The 22,891-nt window shown below is 43.6% G+C and overlaps 1 protein-coding gene across 4 annotated transcripts in view; it reads left to right on the top strand.

The window, feature by feature from the left end:
• Positions 1-22,891, top strand: part of LOC137371268 (microtubule-associated tumor suppressor candidate 2-like) — a 508,676-nt gene that overhangs the window by 221,155 nt on the left and 264,630 nt on the right. For all 4 annotated transcript variants that reach the window (XM_068033538.1, XM_068033540.1, XM_068033537.1 and 1 more), the window contains exon 5: positions 12,558-12,764. In XM_068033538.1, the coding sequence (XP_067889639.1) occupies positions 12,558-12,764 (207 nt within the window). The remainder of the gene's footprint in view (positions 1-12,557; positions 12,765-22,891) is intronic.

Here is a 22,891-nt window from a genome sequence, read left to right as displayed (position 1 = left end):
TTGAAGGCCAATAAATCCCCAGGGCCTGATGATATGCATCCCAGAGTTCTTAAGGAAGTGGCCCTAGAAATAGAGGATGCATTGGTGGTCATCTTCCAAGATTCTATAGATTCTGGAATAGTTCCTACAGATTGTAGGGTAGCTAATGTAACCTCACTATTTAAAAAGGGAAGTAGAGAGAAAGCAGGGAATTATAGATCAGTCAGCTTGACATTGGTAGTGGGGAAAATTCGTTGGCAGCGAGGAAACAAAGAGTAGGGATAAATGAGTCTTTTTCCGAATGGCAGGCAGTGACTAATTGGGTACCGCAGAGATTGGTACTAAGACCCCAGCTATTCACAATGTATATTAATGATTTAGATGAGGGAACTAAATGCAATATCTCCAAATTTGCAGATGACACAAAACTGGGTGGGAGGATGAGTTGTGAGGAGGATGCAGAGAGGCTTCAGGGTGATTTGGACAGGTTGAGTGAGTGGGCAATTGCATGGCAAATGCAGTATAATGTGGATAAATGCGAGGTTATCCACTTTGGTAGCAAAAACATGAAGGAGATTATTATCTGAAAGGCTATAAACTGAGAGAGGGGAATATGCAACCAGACCTGGCTGTTCTCGTACACCAGTCACTGAAGGTCAGCATGCAGGTGCAACAGGCGGTAAAAAAGGCAAATGGTATGTTGGCCTTCATAGCGAGAGGATTCGAGTACAGGAGCAGCGATATCTTGCTGCAATTATACAGGGCCTTGGTGAGGCCACACCTGGAATATCTTCTGCAGTGTTGGTCTCCTTATCTGAAGAAGGATTTTCTTGCTGTAGAGGGAGGGCAGCGAAGGTTTACCAGACTGATTTCTGGGATGGCGAGACTGATGTATGAGGAGAGATTGAGTCGGTTAGGATTATATTCGCTGGAGATCAGAAGAGTGAAGGGGGGATCTCATAGAAACCTATAAAATTCTAACAGAACTTGACAGGGTAGATGCAGGAAAGATATTCTCGATGGTGGGGGAGTCCAGAACCAGGGGCCATAGTCTAAAGATATGGGGTAAACCTTTCCGGACTGAGATGAGGAGAAATTTCTTCACCCAGAGAGTGGTGAGCCTGTGGAATTCACCACCACAGAAAGCAGTTGATGCCAAAACATTGTATGTTTTCAAGAAGGAGTTAGATATAGCTCTTGGGGCGAAAGGAATCAAAGGATATGCGGGAAAAGGTTACTGAGTTGGATGATCGGCCATGATCATAATGAATGGCGGAGCATGCTTGAAGAGCCGAATGGCCTACTCCTGCTCCTATTTTCTCTATTTCTATTATTACTGATGAGGCTTTTTGAAAGACCTACATCCACATAGCAGCCAAAGATAATTGATCCTGGAGGGCATTGAATACCTTTAAATGAAATGCTTGCTGGTTTCATTGGGAACTGAAGATGAAGAAAACCTACCAGTTCATGCGTTACCATATGTTCAATTTATTATTAAAAGCCAATTCATAATTACAACATCCTTTGTGATTGTGATCATGCTACATCATCCCTCCTTGTTCTTTTTGACTTCTCTGCAAAACTTGACACAGTGCGTCACAGCATCTTCCTCCAGAATCATTGCTCTGTTTCCCAGCTCTGTGGGACTGCCCTCACAAACGTAGCAAGTGCACCTCCAGAAATGGCCTCTCTTTACTCCCTCACACTGTTGTCTTTGGAATCCCCCAAGGATCGATGCTTGGCTCGCTCTTTTTCTTATTAAAATTCTAACTCTGTAGTAACACCATCCACAGGTACAGTGCCAACTTTTGGATGTTAACTGATGACACCCAGCTATTTCTCTCCACCATCTCTCTGAATTCCTCAACTGCCTCCGTGCTAGTGGAAAGCTTGTCTGACATCCAATCCTGATGAGTTATAACAACCTGCAGATCAACATTGGGAAGATCGAGGTTGTTTCAGCATCCGCCACAGACTCTGCTCCCTTGCCATTGTTTTGATCCCTCTCCCAGTCACTATCTTGGGTTGAACCAGATTGTTTGCACCTTCAACATTGCAGCACTCACTCAGGTGCTTCTACTGTGTCAACTGAGATGATATGCTCAGGTTCCTGGAGTTGAACTTGAACCCACAAATGTCTGATTCTGAAGCAAGTGTGCCACCAACTGAACCAAGCTGACACAACCTCTGTTCTGCAGTTTTTCTCCTGCAGCTGTGCATTGTGTGATAGGAAGCTTATAAAAAGAAGTTTAATTACACCATTCCAGAGTGTAATAGTATCAGTTGATGGGAGAAATGTTTCACTGAAAATGAGTGCACGTCCAAGTGAGGCTCTAATTCTGTAGATATTGTAGAATGCTGCACATGAGTTCATCTTGCTTATGGGACTAGCTTATATCTTTGTATTAATAATCATATAACCCTTGTTAATTTTGAGTTAATATTCAGTGTCTTATCATTATTGATAGAGAAATATTGAGCTCAAAATGAAATAATACCCTAGAATATTATATTTTGCAAATTCTGAATAAACGTGGATATGGGAACAGGGATGGATTCTAGCGATATAAGAGGCAGTAATTGAAATTTTTTTGAACTTGAAGAGCATTAAAGAATGCCCGAATAATCAAAAAAGCTGCCATGAGTGGTAAGTAAAATTTCATCATGACTTTAAGTAAGTGAGTAGCTTGCGCTTTATCTGGGTTCCCTTCGGGCCAGAGACTGCTCCATTTAAGATATCCTTTCATGTGCAGGCCAATTAACATTCTGAGGTGTCTGTGTAATTTTTTTTGACAGTAGAGCTGAAAGTGTAATATTAATAGGGATCACTGAGGCCTTTGAAAACATTATTATCGGCTTAACAGTTCTGTTGGCCATGAAAACAACAGGATTTACAGTAAGTAATGGCATAGACTTGCTCCTAGTAACTTATATTTTAATTATGTCAACATTAAACCTGTTATCACATAAGACTTGATATGAATAAGCTTAGATTTCCTCTTAACTTTCTATGTTCCAGTGAAAAAGCCTAATTATGGAGCCTTTCTTGGTAACGATAACATCTCATACCTGGGATCATTCTACTGAATCTTCACTATACGCTTCCCATGGCTGTAATACCTTTCAAAATAATGGGGTGTCCAGAACTATACACAATTTACAACTCTGGCCCAACCAGTATCTTGTAAAAAATTAACATTACTTCCTTGCTTTTATGTCTAATACGCCTTGTATAAAACCTTCTTTGCATCTTCTCAGTGGCATTTTCTACCTGTACTTCCAGTTTTAAAGATTTAAATATCTGCATGTCTAGCTTTCACTTTTTTAAGCATCTTTCAGTTTGAAGTATACAACATAATGGGGCTGATTCCCTGTTCCCCAATTGAACTTTGGGCAGTCAGCATTTTGCACAGACTCAATTTGAACTTCGATGAATCTGGCCTATTTCCGTGGTTAGCTGTTTTACATGTAATGGACGAGCCCCAGGTTGGACTACTGTCTTGCATTTGGTGCCTCCTCAAAAAAGGGAGTGGGATGTTGTGTGTTGCTGCAGGGTTAAGGGAATTTAGTAACAATGCTTGCTGTTTGCAGAAGCAGATAAATCCCCAAACCACTCAGTGCAGAATTATTGCAGCAAAGAATTTGTCCCTTGATGTCTGAACAGCTAAATAAAATTAAAGAAAAAGTTGCTGACTACCACTTTAAGGTTATTTCATCTGAAGACATAGATTAGTAATGCTTGGCCCTGATATTAATGCAGATGTGGGTTCTGAGTGGGTGGAGGAGAGAGAGGTGGAGAGTTTTAGGGAGGGAATTCCAGAGCGTAGGGACTAGACAGTTGGAGGCATGGCCGCCAATGGTGGCACAGTGAATATTGGGAATGCGCAAAAGGCCAGAATTGGAGGAGCACAGATATCTTGAAGGATTCTAGGGCTGGAGAAGTTTACGGAGGTGGGGAGGAAGTTGAAAACAAGGATGAAAATTTTAAAATTGAGGCATTGCTGGCCAGGGAGCCTTTGTAGGTCAGTGAGCACAGGGATGATGGGTAAATGGAATGTGGTGCGAGTTAGAATATGGCCAGCAGAGCTTTGAATGAACTCAAGTTTAAAGAGGTGCAGAGTGGGAGGCCAGTCAGGAGAATGTTGGAATAGTCAAGTCTAGTGTAGCAAATGCATGGATGAGAGTTTCAGCAGTTTGGGGGCATATCTGGGAATCCCTAGGCTAATGTGGAATTCCACCCAGCTCCCCCTGTTAGGCTAAGTAAATTCCATGCCTGCTGGGAACAGATATGTTGTGGGCCTTAAGTGTAACCGAGAGCGATGAAGGCATTGGTGAGAGAGAAGTTCATTTGCCTTGAGCAGTGCTACGCAGATGTACATTGATTCTCCAGGAGCAGGTAGCCCTGGAGTCTGCTGCCTGCATGGCAATGTTCATCATCGAAGAAACCTGTGTGGGCTGCGCAGCTAGCGGCTGGCATGCTGTCTGCCCTGAGGAATCGATGTAGCCTGTGTAGCACCACTTGAAGGGGCGCTACGCGGACAAATGTTTCCTCCTTGGTGTTTAATCTCAGAAGGATAAATTGCTTCCAAGACACCCTCTTCTGTACTCAGTGAAGGTTTTGACATTTTTTGGAGCCTTGTCATTAGCCTGACGAGGGCCTCTGTCTTCATCTTTCAGAGTGGCACGGTGTGGTCCATTTGTCTGTCAGTATCTTGGGGCTAGTGGCTCCAATGCACTTCTACAGATGTCATCTGAATATTACGTAGCAAACTGGTGGGATGAAGTGCTGTCTCGCCACACTTCTGCTCTCCGGATTTTGGACTCTTGGGGCTGGATTTTCAACGCCCACTGAGTGCGGATACAGCGGTGAGCGTGATATCAATATCGCATTCATGAAGGTCGGCACTGGAAGCTGTCACCTACGGAACACAACGCTATTTTCAAAGGGGCAATGGGAAGGAGGGAATAGGTCAGGTGCACACTACCATTTAATTGCCTGTTATTAACAGGCATGTCAGCAGCAGGGTGTTCAAGACGTGAACACTGTGGGGGGCCGTGAAGGCAATGTGAAGGGATGACTAAAAGACTGCAGAGGCCCCCCCTAAAAGAGCTCAGCTGCTTCAAAGAGTGCCACAGAGTGGCCACTGCTGCAGTAGCAAGATGTGCTTTCCTCAGTGGTGAGTGGCAGGAAACCGGAGAGGGACGTGAGACTGCTGGCATCAGTTGGGCACCTGGGGTTGGCAGGGGAAGGCCTGGTGAATGCACAAAGCCCTCTGAGGGAGTTCAGATGGAAATAGATTACTCTGAAATTGGACTGAGCAGCCAGGATGAGCTGCAGCAGATGCAACCTCCTAAGCAGCAGGAAGCTAGAGGTGCACAGCAGGGGGGTGGGGGGGGGCTCCAAGGGGAGGAAGGCGCTACCCACGACATTGGGTGCACAGCCCAAGAGTCAGCAACCTGCAAATGGCAGAGCGCTGGTGCTGTAGGAAGCTATGCCTATCTAGGCAGTTGGTCTCAGTCCTGTGCACTCTGATCCACATTGACCGGAGGCCTCACGGCCCCCATGGCAGTTGCTTACCTGCAGCCATCAAGGTCTCCATCGCCCTGAATTACTATGCTACCGGGTCTTCCCAGGAACCTCGGTGGCATCTTGCAGTCAGCAGCTCATCAGGCCATCAGGTAGGTCATAGATACCATTTTCAGGAGGGCAGATGACTACACCCACTTTGACACAGCTGGGCCTGCACAGGCACAGAGGGCATTGGGTTCAGCCTCCATCGCTGGAGTCCCCCAGCTGCAGGGCATCATCCCTTGTGCCCAAGTGGTCATCAAGGCACCCAGCAACCAGCCAGTGAGATCCATCAACATGAAGGGCTTGCGCTCCCTCAACATCCAAGCACAACAAGTGCTTCCTCCATGTATGCGCTTGCATCCCTGGCAACTGCCATGACTCCTTCATACTCTGCCAGTCCAGGCTCCCTTGATACTTCACTCCATCCCCCAAAGTGCATGGATGGATTCAAGGGGACAAGGGAAATCCCTTGAAGAGATGGCTACTGACCCCTCTATGAGAGCTCCAATGTCCCCTGCTCAGCAGATCAACCATTGAGCAGGCCATCGGGTTTCTGAAGAGGCGATTCCGGTGCCTGGATCGCTTGGGTGGCATCCTCCAATACCCTCCTGCAAGGATCTTGGTCATGTTAGTGGTCTCCTGCGCTCTCTTTAACATAGCCCTCCAGAGAGATGTGGACCTTGAGGACGGTGAGGCCTTGGAAGGAGCAGGAGTTAGGAGGAGGGGGCGGAGGGGCATAACACCGAACTGAGAAGTGCCCCTGCTGCACAACGAGGTTGGCCTCCTACTGCCACCCTTTGGGCAGAGGACCTCCCTCCTCTCTATCGAGGTCGGCATTGATGAAGTGACGGTCTGCCCTGCTCCTAGTGCCAGTCCTCGAGCTCCCCTGTGCTACTGTGGAAGCCAGATCTATCTCTCAGGATAACAAGCGGCCTCAGTGATGGTTGCCATAGGAGTCTACATTAGCCCCACACTTGATCTAATCCACTGTCATTTTTAATCCCACTGACTCTAAGAGGACAGGAAACCCATCTTCATACCAATTAAGGGCTTACCCATGTGAAAATTGCAATCTGTATCAGCTTCCCATAGGAGTCAGGTTTCTAACTGAAAACCAGACCTGGTTCCTGTTTCCCGCCTCCATAATGAAAATCCAGCCCTTGGCATTTAGGAATTTTTACGGGAAGACAGCATCTGTATATTTTCTTCTCCATTGAAGTGCTTGAAAAGTCACACAGAAAGCCACCATCAAGGCTGTATACTACATTTTGAAATCAGCCTTTACAATGTACTGTCCATGTAGTGTTTACAGGCAGTAGTTGATTTCCTCATATTACACATCAACATATGAAGAACCAGCGTGATTTGCTTTAATTAAAAATGTATTATCAAAGCACAACACACCATGCAGAGTATCACATTAGCCAGTGGACAGTCTTCTATAGAAACAATTATAATGCATTGAAATTATGGATGATATATAATGTATAAATAGATTGGCGATTTGATATGATACACTTGCACATGCCAAAACTAAAGCTGATATTTGGAATGCGTGATCTCAGTGGAACACTTAAGTCGGTTCTACATTATGAGAATTCTATTTAAAGAAAATTACTTTCATCTTAGTTTTTCCTGCCATCATCAACATAAACTGCATGGCAAATAGACAGAACATAGTCAACTCTTTATGAAACTACATAATACATCTTTTTAATTTCAAACATAGCCTTTTATTTGACTACAGAGTTGCTGTTCGTATGAAGCTTTTAACTGATGTTTTCTTTCACAATCAAAACATAATATTGGTTAGTAAGTGAGACACAGCAATAGTGCCCAATTACTGCTTGTATGCCACATGTCTTTATAGCACTTATTTAAATCAAAGAAGGTGATTGATATAATAAAGACAAATATTGATGTTCTTCCATTAGATGTCACTAGTGCAACCAACAAAAACTATCAGGTTTTTGATATATGAGATTTGTGATGTATTAACTGTCGGCCTTGGATCAGTAGTAGCCTTCTTGCCTCTGACTGAGAAAGTTGTTGGTTCAAGTACCACTCCAGAAACATGAACACATAATTTTAGGCATTTTCTTTCAGGTCTTTGATTCAGTTCTATTCCACTTTGAACTGAAGTGCCTGTGGCTAATTGTGAGCTATCCTCAATAATAGTCCAAGGTTTGATTCAGAGAAAATAGGAACTAGGAAAGTACTCAGGCGATAAGGACTCTGCCAACCATTTGTTCAGTTCCAAAAATTAATATCTATCAATAGCCCACTCCCTCAAATTCCATTCAGTTATCCAAAAACCGTTTCTGTCATATTCCCAAAGTAGTGGGGTCACTTACTGCTGCCTTGTGCCCAACCTGCAAACTCAGCAATGTGTGAAGCCTTTGTAAGATGCTAGTGTAGTAAGGCTTTCAGTTGTACCTTCTAACTTGTCTGTGTCCCTGCTGGAATAAGAGTATGTATAGTAAAATGGAGCAGCTATAAAGCTCTGTGAGGGCTTGGTATGGGCAAGCAGTAAATATACAAGAGATTGGTAAGCGACACTTTGTGGAATTCTGGGCCGTTAACCTGGTTATATAGTACTGTTAAGTAGTCTAACTTTTCTAGGTTTCTTAAAATGTGCCATCTTCTCCCACATTTGCTCCCATGTCCTACAGGTACTGTAGATAGTGTTCAGCCTGATTGCCATCGCATGCTAAGCATGGCACGCTTCATCCTCTGACATGCCAAATGGGACACCCTTCTCACACCCACCTCATGCAGCAGAATATCCGCTTCACCAGCAATCAAGTGGGGATTGGGGGCAGTATTTCCCTATTTTTTACCCTTTGTACCTCCATGTTGGGTAGTGCCAACTTGTGGCTTTACCATTAGATCTTCCACATAATACCGCCCTTGCAAACAGGATTTAGGTCTCATGCAACTGGGGTTTTTAGCCAATAAGACCTATCTTTTTTTAATGTGGATGAATTCTAATTGAGCTGAAACAAAAATTGCAGTGTAAGGTGTCAGTATGAGTAATTTGGTTAGCCCACTATGGAGAGCCAGAAATTCTTTACCCCAGCACTTAAGTCTTGTGCAGAATGCTTGATCTTGAGAGAGCAATAGATTACTTTAGGGTGAGAGGTTGAAAGGCCAGCCATTTGATGACGAAGGCCTGTATCTTGCTACAAATTGTTTTCTGCTGTAATCCGTCACCAGTATCTGGCATCTATTAAAGGAAAATTGTAGTAGGTTTTTCTATTTGTCTTTTCTGAGGTTTTGTGAAGAGAAGCAGCCAGCTGACCATTTTATCACCTTTTTCCTACTCCAACTCCATAAGTCCAATTCCATTTTTGTGAAATCATGAATCGATTTTTATGGTTGTTATTTTTATTGTCGATATGAGTTCTTACTTTCTGACAGCTCTAGAAATGGAAAAGTAATTCTTTAATTGGGGTTTTGCTTATGAATTCTGAGTTTATAATCATACCCTCTTGTACTCCTAATGGTTTTGGCGAGAATATCGCTCTACATCCAACTTATTGATTTCTTTCATTATTTTAAAAGTTGAATTGCCTCCTCCCAGAAAAATCCATTTTTCCACTGAGAACAGATTCAACATGCATAGCCATAGACATTCTTTCTAAACCTCTTAATTATTTTTGTTGTCCTTCTCGAAATCCTGTCCCCTGTCTCTATTGCTTCACAAGTGCAGTGAGCAGAGCAGGGGAATATAAACAGGTGTGGTACTCTCTGATGCTTATTGGGGATAATTTTAACCCTCCAAAAACAGGTAGATGTGGTCAGGTGGGATGTTAAAATTTAAAAGTCTCAAATCCAAACTCAAGCCACCCCCTTCTGGTTGTAAAGGAGGAGGCAGGTCGCTCATTTAAGTATTTTACTGAAGGCTGCGTGCCTCAGTTCTATCTTTCTTCCAGCTTGATGCTGGCCGGCTGGGTTTCCTGGGCCTTGGGAAACTGGTAGCTGAAGGGAGACATGGACTGCTGCATTGAAAAGCCTTTCCAACACTGCTTGTGAGCCAGGAGGAGCAAGAGTGCTTGCCCCGGCCCCCCAGAAAACCTGCTTTGCTTTGCCTGCAATCACACTCCCCACTGTGATTGGTCCCTCTCCCATGATTAGGCTGTTCCTGCAATCGGACTCTCCCTGCAATTGAATCCCTCCCTGCGATCAGAGCCACCCTGCGACTGGATCCCTCCTCAAGGATCGGATCCTCCCTGCGATCACCGACTTTCGCGCCGCCCCTCCCGCCACAATCACCAAACTGCTGACCCTCCATCTCTGCTGCGGACCTCTCTCCCACCCTCCGAACCATGCTGTATCCACCACCCCACTGAATTACACGATAGTCTGGAACTAGATCTGCAGCCAAGCAGCGGACACAGCACTCTGCTACAAATAGCAGTAAATATAGCAATGGCAATGAGCAGCTCCACCTCAGGGGTCCATTACTCTGGAGACTTGGCAAAGATCAGACAGTTTGTGATTCACCTCTGCATTATCAAGGTCATAGACGACCTGTTTCGAAATGCTGGTGACTATACTACAGAATTCCATACAGCATGAGATTCATATAGGTTTTTATGACGGACATTGCATTCCCCAGGGTACAGGGGCTTCATTAGTGACATTGGTGCTGGTTATTCAAGCATCTGTGTGGTATTCATCAACAGAAAAGGATATTACTCTATAAATGTCTAAATGTTTTGTGACACTGCCAAGGAATTTATTATGTCATTGCACTATTTCCAAGGAGTAATCATGATTTCCCAAGGTGACAGTCAATAGAATGGTTGGCCCCTCAAAGATATGGGTTACCTGCTTCACACTTGGCTTGTGATACTGCTACACAATGCTTGTAGCCCTCAGCAAAGAATTAACTGTGAAGCAAATAAGAGAGGCAGAAAGTCACCCAGCTGGAACTTCCAATGTTTGGGCCATAGCTAGAATGCTGTACAAAATATCCTGGTGAACATTGATACAATGGTAGTGGTGTGCTGCATGCTGCATAATAAAGCCATGGAAAAAGGTCTTCTAGTCCTGGATGAACTGAAATTTACTCCCATTAAACTTTGAGAACACTGTGGTGGGGCCATTGTTAATGGCTCCACCACAAATTTCATTCTGTAGCCACCGATTCCATCTCCTTCCTTGGCCACTGTCTGAGGCTGAACCAGACTATTCACATCTATATGTCCTATTTGACCCTGAGCTGAGCTTCCAACACCATATCCTCTCCATCATAAAGACTGCCTACTTCCACCTCCATAATATTGCTAGTCTCTGCATCAGACCATCTGCTGCTGCAATCCTCATCCAAGCTTTTGTTACCTTCAGACTTGACTATTCCAGTGCTCTCCCTGTGCATGCTCTCATCTTCCACCCTCTGTAAACTTCACTAATTGAAAACTCTGTTGTCCAAGTACAAGGCTGATGCCAGAGACTTGAGTATTTAATCTAGGACACTTCTATGTAGTACAGTGGGGGTGCTGTCTTTTGAATAAGATGTTAAACACATCCATCTTTTATGGATGTAAAAGGTCCCATGGCACAATTTAGAGATGAACAGGGGAGTTCTCTGGGTGTCCCAGCCAACATTTATCCCTCAATCAACCCCATCAAAACAAATTTGTCGTATTGCTTTTTGTGGGACATAGCACATAGGAACATAGGACTTAGTAGCAGGAGTAGACCATTTGGCCCTTCGAGCCTGCTCCGTCATTTGATAAGATCATGGCTGATCTGGTTGTGGTCTCAACTCCACTTTGCTGTCTGTCCCCGCATAGCCTTTGATTCCCTTGTCTATCAAAAATCTATCTAACTCAGCCTTGAATAAGAGGCTGCTTTCTGGGGAAGAGAATTCCACAGACTAACAACCCTTTGAGAAAAAAATTTCTCCTCATCTCCTGCTTAAAATGGAGACCTCTTATTCTTAAACTGTGTCTCCTAGTTCTAGCCTGCCCCACAAGAGGAAACATCCTCCCAGTATCCACCCCATCAAGCTCCCTCAGGATCTTATATATTTCAATAAGATCACCTCTCATTCTTCTTAACTCCATGGGGTATAGGGACCTTTGTGCAAATTGACTGCTGTATTTTCCTGCATTACAATAGTGACTACACTTCAAAAGTATTTATTGGCTGTGAAGTGCTTTGGGTTGGCCTGAGGACATGAAATACACTTTCCAGATTTTATGAAACCTACGGTGGATGTGGAATGCGATATGTCTGTATTCATAATGAAGATACATTGAGGCATATGGTGATTATTTATTTGCTTGGCTGTGCATGGGTTTTGTGAAAACCTGGGAATACCATTTAATTCCTAGTTACATACAATCATTCGTATTCAACTAGTGTTGAATTTTATTGGCATGTAATTACTAGCATTATAAAGTGATCATGGAACTGTTTCAGTTATGTCATGTTTTCATAAATTCATGGTTTATTTATTCAAGTGATTATGACAAGATTATGACAGGCTTAGATAAGTTAGACAAGGAAAAGTTGTTTCCATTAACAAATGGTACAAGAACTAGGGGACACAGATTGAAGGTTTTGGGCAAAAGATGCAGGGGGAATATGAGGAAGCATTTCTTTACGCAGTGGGTGGTAATGACCTGGAACCCGCTGCCCACAAGGGTGGTGGAAGCAGAGACAATCAATGACTTCAAGAGGAAGTTGGATGGCCACCTGAGAGAAATAGACTTTCAGGGCTATGGGGATTGAGTTTGGGAATGGGACAGACTGCATAGCTCCATGGAGAGCCAGCATGGACCCGATGGGCCGTAAATGACTCTATGACTCTACTCAAATAATGAATAGCTTTGAACAAAATGACTGACAAACTTCACGTGACTACAATAAGCAGTTACATTCTAGAAGTATCCAATGTATGGATTTCTGTTATTAGATACTTTTATTGATGAGTTAGTTATGTGGGTTCATAGTTCAAAAACATTATCGGTTTCTTTTTCCTACACTTTAGTGGAACAGAAGAAAAACACTATTCCAATTGTCCAAAGATCAAATCTACCCAAACCTGGACATTCTGGACTTCGTCCTCCTGGTTACTCTCGATTGCCAGCAGCTAAACTTGTGGCTTTTGGATTTGTCAGGAGTTCAAGTGTATCATCAGTCTCAAGTAACCAATCGAATGACAGCGTTCATAGTGACCACAGCAAGGCTGCAAATCGTAAGCCATAATTTATTGATTTCTTATTTGATGCAGGAAAGTTTCCCCTATTTCATTCGTCATCTTTTACTTAAAACCTTTAAGAAATCACAATAGCTAATATGAACTTTAGTGGGGAAATGTTATACATAGAGGTGATGACATTAAATTGAATTACTACAGGGTATACAACCCCAGTGTTTAACATTTTTATCACAACACATTTAAAAGAAAACATTCCCTATCCTCACTGTAACATAGCCTTTTGGAGACAATCATTTTAGATGAATGTTCAGGCTATACTAAGTATTTTAAAACATTTAAGGTGTTGAAGACAGCGTTCAATAGCTTTATAATAGACAGTATTAAAACTAGGACTCTTCGGCTGCAGTTACACTACATCTCCAGTCTCAGGCTAATATCTACCTGGTGCATGGTGTGGACACAAGAGTTAAATTATACTGCTGATTGTGCACTCCTGAATAACGTGCTGAATCTAGCCATGAAGGAACTCTGCTCCCAGGGTGAATAATCTTTAATGAGTCTAGGCAGGTAAAAATGTTTAAAATTAAATCAAATTTAAAAGTAAAATGCAACTTTACAATGGGCTGGTTTATATTTCACCTGCTGTGAATTCAAACCAATGTGAGACAGCTTCACAAATTAAGCTCCCATGGTTGCATGAATGCTCACTCAAAACTGCTTTGATGAAATTTAATAGCAATTTAACTGCATCTTCAGAATAAATACATACATGCCTGATGTAAACAAGAGAATAAATTGAGGAAAGATCATTTTTTTTCATTTCCTACATACCCTTGATCTATAAAAGCCGACTGTGAACTCCATATGTAAATGATTTTTAATCTCTAATTTATTATAGAAAAGTGTAATGTTTGGAGCTGGAGAACTGGTGCTGGTGATCAATGTACCTCTCTAGCCCTACCTTCAACCTTGCTCCCACCACTTTATTATAGAGTTGCAGTGCACAAAGTAGACTCACATAAATTAAGTTGTTTTTATTGGACAAAAGAAAGTTGGAAGGGGTGTGATGCAAGATTTTTAAAGAGCGAAGGGAATGGATAATTAGGATGCAGGAACTGTAAACACCAAATAAGAAATTAAAGTATAATTATGAGCTTTAAATTTAGGATTAGAAGGAATATTTTTCCCTACAGTATGGTAAAGGTGTGGAATAGATTACCAAAATACGCAGTTAATGCAATGTTCAATAAATCCTTAAAAAAGCTGATTGTATATTTGGTAATGATGGTATAGAGGGTTGGGAGGATAAGTATAGATATATAGGATGAATAATGTAAAATCTAAGGTTAAATATTCTGAATTTTGGGAAGAAAATGTGCTTCAGGAAAATAAGTGATTTAGGCCCCTCATAATTTTATACACCACAATTAAATCTTCCCTCATGCTCCTCTGTTCCACAAACAACAATGAGATGAAATGAACAACCAATTAATTTGTTCTTGGTGTTGGTCAAGGAAGAAATGCTGACTAGAGCACCAGCAGAACTTCCTTCCCTTTTGTTATTGATATTGATCTTTCACCTCCACCTGAATAGAGAGACAGCCTCATTTCTCAACTGGACACCAACATTCCCAGCAATGTGGCACTGTGTCAGTACTGCAGTAAAGTGCCAGCTTACATTATATGTAATAGCCTTAGTGTGAGGAATGAATCCATAACTTCTGCCCTCATAGGGAGAAGTGCTACCAGCTGAGCCAAACTGACTCTCTATTGGAAGCTCTATTAAAAATATTTCTTATTTATATTAATCCTCCTGTACTTGTGGTAAAAATCACTATAATGGTACTTTACATTGCAAGAGAGGCATGTTACAGGAGAGGACTCTTGTAATGGTTAATGTAAAAATAGGCATTTAAATGCAGTAACTTTTCTGGCTCTTAACAGGAAGAACTATATTACTTGTAAAGTGCACAAATGAGCTGCCGCATTTTCCTTAATATCAACCATGACTGTGATTCAGAAAATAATGAATCGGCCAAGAAGCATTTGGGACATCATGAGTATATGAAAGGTTCTAGATAAATGCAAGTTCTTTCTTGAAATACACAGCCCAGTTATTTCTGACTGTTCCCTTTCGTGAGCTGCTTTATTGTGTAGCATGGTGAGTATGTCATTGACTCTGCTAATGTAGAATGCCACCTAGTGGCAGCACAAACATTGAAGAAATTACAGCAAAGCGATCTTACAAGGACTTGCATGGTGCACCTGGGGTGTTATAAGTATTGGCAGTCTGATACTCAGCCCATGGACATGGGTGTGAGTTTTAGCATTGTCATCTTAGCTCTCAATCTGAGCTGCTTTAGCAGGAAGGTACCGCACGGAGGGCGTGGAGAATACCAGCAGAGGCTTTTGTGATTCTTGGCTACTGGGTGAGTGGGGAGGAAAGGATGTGGTGATTTAGATTTGGCAGTTTCTGGGGCCATCTGGCAACCATTTGAAAAGTGCATTGAAACAGCCTATGAGGGAATTTACACAGGTTCTGTTTCTAGCCTCATAGAAACCTAAGAACAGTAATAGGCCATTTGGTCCATTGAGTCTGTTCCATCATTTTGTTAGTCGTGATAGCTCTATCTTTTTGATACCAATTCCTTGCCTTTTCTCCAGCATTCTTAATATTTTTACCTATATCTCCCGTTTAAACACCTCAGTTGATTTTGCATCTAGGGTCTTCTGGGCAGTTTGTTCCACGTACTCAGAAGATGTTTTTTTTTCCTAGATTTAATTTCAATCAGTTTAGTTTTAGGGAAGAATTGTTCCTTATTTACTAATTCCCTTACTTTACCTGCCTATTATCATCAAGAGTTTAAATATCTTGATCAGCTCACTCCTTAACCACTCTGTGTCTGGGCAATATAATGCAAATTTTCCCAAGGCCTGTATAACTCTCCTAAGAGGGTCACCCAGGACTGAACACGATGCCAAATAAGACCTAATCATCGCCTGTTACAATTCTAGTAAAGTTTTTATATTCCTTTGAATTTCTGCTGGGATTCCATGATCTAGCACTGAATTTATTGCAGGAAATCGGGAACGCCTATATATCTCATTATGATGAAGCCAGCAACACATGAGCCTTTTTTGATCCTTTTTCTACCTACGAGTTAGCTTTGAATCCCTTATGTACCTAGACAATAAATCTTTGTTCATCAAGCCCCTCATGTTCCCCCATTTAGATTGTACTCCCATCTGCCATTCTTACATCCAAAGTGCACTACTTTATATTTTGTTACATTAAATTGCATTTGCCATTGCCTGTCCACTCACTTAATCTTTAATTTCCTTTTGCAGTTTTCTCTAGGCTTCCAGCATTAGGCAATTCAGGCAAAGAAAAAGAGATGAGAATATAAAACAATGTGAAATGTACCCAAAGTACCCTCAAAAAAGTTAAAATATAATGCACTATCCGTTTAAAGGAAGTATATCTTTTTAAGCTATAATTTTTCTCATGCTTTTTGAGGCTTTGTAAAGAAAACAGGGGATTTTGACCTTACACTCCTATCATAAACGGGGCTGGTATTAAAATCCACAAGCTCACTGATCTGCTAGAAAAATCTCCCTGGATCCCACAGTTTTCAATTTTAATGAATGCTTCTGGACAAGCAGCTATGCTACCCACTCAAAGCCACCAGGGTCCTAATTCACATATACAAATCAGGGTCCAAAAACGTCAAAAAGCCCTGACAGCAAGTTTAACTTGAACTGAGTGAGGAAGCCACTCACACGTAAAGGCTAGCATACGGAAGATTGGAAAACTGAAAAGGTGCTCCTTGGAAATGATTTTCTTTGCATTGTGGGGACTGGAGGAGGGCCTGGAAGGGCAGGGGTGTTCCTCCTGGCCTGATGAGAAAAGTTGGACCTGGACGTTTCTTCCCCCCTCTTTCCTGCTAATGCATAGCCTGGAATCCCCAGCAGCTTCGGGATGTGGGCCAACAGTATGTTAGTGAAGCCTGTTAGTTAAAATCAGCATGGCTTCATACACTTTTGTAGGAGGGCAGGAAACAAAATGAAACCAACAGTTTCCTGCCAGGAACCCGCTGGCAGTTAAAATCCTGACCAGAAAGTACAAGTCATGTATGTATTTGATTTTGTTGAAACCTTTGGATGTTTGAATTTGTACCGAGGTCTATCATTTATATATCTCTATTTGAGTGCAGTAAATATCAAAAAATACATTAAAATGTTTCAGTGAATGGTTAACATGAATTTATACATTCAAAGATCTCCTAGGCCCTCTTTCAGATGCTCAGCGTGAGGCCTGGAGATTCTTTTTGTGAAAGATCCTTCATGAGGCATTATTCTAAAAGGCTAAAAGATGGAATTGTAGAATATAGACACTGAGATTTTATGCTAATACACCATAACTTGTAAGGTCATAGTATTAGAACGTATATATTTTTAACCCACGTGTATCACTGACAATATTTTACCTCGTCCAAATTCATATCCTCTGATACTCAGGTTAAACGTTTTTTTATCTTTTTGTGTGAAATTGATGTAATTTTCGTTTTAATTTCAACACTTACACTGAGAATGGGTACCAGTGTATGTTTTTTGTCACATTTGATTGGTAACTGCTAGTTTATAATAGAACCCAGTGGGTTTACCACAAATGTAAGAACATAAAGTAAGGATGAATTTGTTATTTTACAGCATGCATTCAGCTGTGGGGACTGAGTTTATTTTGTACAGTTCCTGCAGTCCCTTAGCTTACATATTCATTGTTCCATAAACCATCTTGCATGATTTGACACAAAGCTAATTTAAATTTCAAACTCTGGAAGTCTGTGTATATTAAAACAATGCATTATGGTATCACAGTATTCCAAAATACACAGACATAACTTCTATGTCTCTATGTATGTACTCAGAGCTGGAAAGTGAGATTAGGTTGGATAGTTCTTTCTCGGCCAGCACAGACACATTGCTCCAAATGGCGTCCTTCTGTGCTGTAATTTTTCTATGTTTCTATGATTTGCACTTACAATGTCTGTAAGTCAGTAGTTTTAACATCTTGCATCGTTTTAAAATAGTTTCATGCTCAATGTATTATAGAGCTCTAAATAAAAGCTAGGGCTGCAAAATTTAGCTCCATAGCACTGGTAGATTGGGCGTCTGAGTGCCGGTTTGGAAGAAAAATGGCATGCGCGGGCTTCCATCCACATCCAGCAGAGCCCACGCCGAAAGCCATCTTAGTGAGGGCGTAAGAAGTATGTGCCAGAAATATGTAGAGTAGACAGATCATGTGTCAGTCCGCGCCTAATGCTGATTTGACACCAGCGCTACCACTTTTGGTCTTGCTGCTCGAGTTAGTGTATTCTCTTAAACAGAGCGGAACATGTGCTCAGCAGCATGAAGGATCCTCCAGCAGTGGTATTTAAAGACATTGTCAGCAACTTGCAGATTAGTTGCTTATTACTTTCTACTGGGTCTGTTTGAGTTTGTGGAAATCGTGGGTGTTTGGAGGAGTTGCTTAACATTGGTGAAGACTGCAGGGAGTGATGCTGTGTTTGGGAAAGGCATTGGTTTCTACTGCAAAGGCACTGGGTACAATTCTTGCTACCAGTCATTGGTGCCATAGTAGCAGTTCCCCTTGGGCTGCAGCATGGAGGGTTTTGGTTCAGAGGCAGCAAAGAAGACAAGCAGCCCACAGGGGAAGAGGAGAGGAGGGGGAGAAGGCCATGTCTTCCAGGAGCACTTTTCTTGCCTTCATCTAAGCCAGGGGCAATGTGTTCGGTGACTGTGATTCATGAAGGAGGTGCTTGCCGGACTCTGCCACCTCTTGAACTGGACCTGCACCCTCAGAACCATGCAAGGATGGTACTGTCAATGGATAGCCAAGGTGAGTATGGCTTTCAATTTCTATGCTTTAGGATCTTTTCAGGCTGGAATGGGCATCATAGCAATCATCGCACAGTTTGTCAACCATTGCTGCAGCTGGGAGGTGACAGACGCTCTGTACATCATGACAGTGGTGTTCATTGTGCTCTTCCTGAACAGAGAGAAGCAGACAGAACCTGCAAGAGGCTTTGCCAGGATAGTTGGATTCCCAATGGTGCAGGTTGCCATTGAATGCACACCCTTGGCTTTGTGGGAGCCACATCTCAATGCTGACATGTACTAGAGAAGCAAAGATTGCCATTCACTCAATGTACAGTTCGTGTATGACCCACACCCAGCACATCATGCTGCTAAGTGCCCATTAAGCTGGCAGCCCTCATCATGCATTTATCCTGCACCAGTACACTGTTCCGGCAATCTTTAGCCACCATACTGGACTACAATGACTACCCATTCTACACCTGGCTCATGACTCCCCTCTGCAACCTACCACTTGTGGCGGGCGCTCATATATTGCAACCCTTGCTGCCACAAGAAACATCATCAAGCAGACAATTGGGGGTCTGAAGCAAGGGTTCTGCTGCCTTTATCACTTTGGCGGAGCCCTCCAGTACTTGCTGGAGTGGGTGTCCCGAGTAGTGGTATTGTGCTGCATTCTCCAAAACCTGGCAATCATGAGGGCCCTTGCCACCAACTTAATTTAACAAAACATCCAATAGTCTATGGAAAACTGAACGAAACACACTTGTGCATTTGCCTCATGCCTGCATTGCGGCTGGCTTTGCCTTGCCTAGTATCACCTGCTGTGCTACTCCAGTGGCTCCAGAATGCCTGTTGGAAGGCTGTTGACTTTCAGTGGGGGAGACCATAGATGGCCTTGCAGGACGCCCTCGAGCTGCTCTGGGCCTAGAAGGCCCAATTTCGGACTACACCATCTCAGCATGCGTGGCAGCAGCCTGGGCTGGCTAGCTGACGGACAATAGCAAAGGCACTGGCTGAGTGGCAGTGGTGGAAGCACGAATGCTGTCATCCTGAGAGAGGACAACAGGTTCGGGCTCCACAGAGCCACCGTCACTAGCCCTGGGGTGGCATCTTAGCAATTCTAGTAATCTGTTGGAGGACAGATTGTTGGACTGCTGTGAGACCGTGCAAACTCCTTTGAACTCTGGCATCTGCAGCCACGATGGCAACAGTCTGAGGTTGCATGGCAGCAAGCTGACCCTGCATAATTTCAGCCTGAGCTTCCACTGCAGCACTCAGACATTGGGTGGCTCCTGTTTTGTACTGCAATGGAAGCTGAGACATTGGTCATCAGACGCTGCATCATGATTGGCTCCGCAAGTGCTGTCATGGAGCGGGCTGCCACTACCAGGCTGGAAAGAATCGGCTCTGAACTCTGTCCAAAGCCCTGTCCCAAGTTAGAGCGGTACTTCCTGCTCCTTGACAGTGACAGCAGCTTTCTGGTAGGCCTGCCAATGCACTAAGCACTAAGCATTTCATTTTGCATACCTCTATACACCAGCTCATCGAAGCCCTCATCTAAGTCCTCTGAAGCAGAGCGTGTGTGCAACCTTGTGCTCTGGGGAGCTGGTACACATGCTACCTTTTCCCTCTGCTCTGGCTGCAATCCACTCATGCTCAGTGACTCACTACATGCAGATCCCACCTCTATGATCTCTAAAGTATGTGCATTGCCAGTATCTGCACTGGTGACAGCGATTGTCAGATCAAGTGATGGTGATTCTTCCTCATCAGTCTGATTTCCCTCCAGGCCTTCAGCCTTCTGCACCACTGGCTGGCCAGGTGGCAGCTGTTGGATGTCTGTAAACATTAAGGCATAAGGGCAGGATTGGGATAAGGGAGGAGGGAGAAGCAAGAAGTGCATGGTCATACCATCTGCAGATTGTAAATCATAACAGATTGTGGGATGAGGGTGAAGTGGGATATTAGAAGGTGAAGGTAGGAAAATACCGTCATCCACAATGGTTTCAGCTGCAATCCTAGCCACTGCCCCAGTGATGGCCGTTCCAATGATTTCTAGCACCGTCTCCTCTATGGGGATGAACACATGCAGCTGTTAGCTGCTGCTGCTGCCTACTATGGGCCACCTTGTCCTGCAAGGTGACATTTGTCAGTGAGTTGTGGTGCAGTGTGATGTGCCTGCCACAGTCGAATAGCTGGCAGTGTGTGCAAGCTTTGAGATGCGAGTGTGTGGCTTGCAGCAGTCCTAAGTGTGTGATGGTGAGCTGAGGCTTTGAATGTGAGGTATCAGTCGAGGTTGACAGGGATTGTTGGTAGGTGAGTGAAGGGTATGTGATGAATGGAGCAGTCTGTGAGGCTAGTGGTGCAGTTACAGTAGGATATGGCATATGAAGATGCAATCACTGAACTAGACCACTCATGTGAGGTCATTAAATTTCTTTCAGCACTCCATCGGAGCTAGACCTAGACTGGTTCACTAATGTCCTTTAGGGGAGGAAATCTGCCGTCCTTACTTGGTCTGGCCTACATGTGACTCCAGACTCACAGCAATGTGTGACTCTTAAATGCCCCTGAAATAGCCTAGTGAGCCACTCAGTTGTACCAAACCACTAGAGAAAAGTCTAAAATGAAACCGGACGGACCACCCGGCATCGACCTAGGCACTGGAAACGACAATGGCAAACCCAGCCCTGTCAACCCTGCAAAGTCCTCTTTACTAACATCTGGGGGCTTGTGCCAAAATTGAGAGAGCTGTCCCACAGACTAGTCAAGCAACAGCCTGACATAGTCATACTCACCAAATCATATCTGACAGACTATGACCCAGACACCATCCCTGGGCATATTCTGTCCCACCGACAGGACAGACCCAGCAGAGGTGGTGGCACAGTGGTATACAGTCGGGAGGGATTTGCTCTGGGAGTCCTCAACATTGACTCCGGACCCCATGAAGTCTCATGGCATCAGGTCAAACGTGGGCACGGAAACCTCCTGCTGATTGCCATCTACCGCCCTTCCTTAGTTTATGAATCATTGGTTCTCCATGTTGATCACCACTTGGAGGAAGCACTGAGGGTAGCAAGGGCACAGAATTTACTCTGAGTGGGGGACTTCAATGTCCATCATCAAGAATAGCTCGGTATCACCACTACTGACCGAGCTGGCTGAGTCCTAAAGGACATCGCTCCTAGACTGGGTCTGCAGCAGGTAGTGAGGGAACCAACAAGAGGGGAAAACCTATTTGATCTCATCCTCTCAATCTGTCTGTCGCAGATGCTTCTGTCCATGACAGTATTGGTAGGAGTGACCACCGCACAGTCCTTGTGGAGATGAAGTCCCACCTTCACATTGAGGATACCCTGCATCGTGTTGTGCGACACTACCACTGTGCTAAATGGGATAGATTTCAAACAGATCTAGAAACTCAAAACTGGGCATCCATGAGGCGCTGTGGACCATCAGAAGCAGCAAAATTGTGTTCAACCACAATCTGTAACCTCATGGCCCGGCATATCCCCCACTTTACCATTACCATCAAGCCGGGAGATCAACCCTGGTTCAATGAAGAGTGCAGGAGGGCATGCCAGGAGCAGCACCAAGAATACCTAAAAATGAGGTGTCAACCTGGTGAAGCTACAAAACAGGACTACTTGCATGCCAAACAGTGGAAGCAGCATGCGATAGACAGAGCTAAGTGATCCCACAACCAACGGATCAGATGTAAACTCTGCAGTTCTGCCACATCCAGTCGTGAATGGTGGTGGACAATTAAACAACTAAGAGGAGGAGGAAGCTCCACAAATATCTCCATCCTCAATGATGGGGGAGCCCGGCACATCATGCAAAAGATTAGGCTGTGAGGTCCCCAGCATCACAGATGCCAGTCTTCAGCCAATTCGATTTATTTCACGTGATATCAAGAAACGACTGAATACACTGGATACTGCAATGAATATGGGCCCTGACAACATTCCGGCACTAATACTGAAGACTGTGCTCCAGAACTGACTGCGCCCCTAGCCAAGCTGTTCAAGTACAGCTACAACACTGGCATCTACCCGACAATTTGGTAAATTGCCCAGGTATACAAAAAGCAGGACAAATCCAACCCAGCCAATTAACGCCCCATCAGTCTATTTTCGATCATCAGCAAAGTGATGGAATGAGTCGTCGACAGTGCTATCAAGTGGCACCTACTCAGCAATAAACTGCTCAGTGACGCTCAGTTTGGGTTCCCCCAGGGCCACTCAGCTCCTGATCTCATTACAGCCTTGGTCCAAATA

This window comes from Heterodontus francisci, chromosome 6, assembly GCF_036365525.1.
Source record: "Heterodontus francisci isolate sHetFra1 chromosome 6, sHetFra1.hap1, whole genome shotgun sequence".
Lineage (NCBI taxonomy): Eukaryota > Metazoa > Chordata > Chondrichthyes > Heterodontiformes > Heterodontidae > Heterodontus > Heterodontus francisci.
This window is presented reverse-complemented; position numbering and strand designations above follow the sequence as displayed.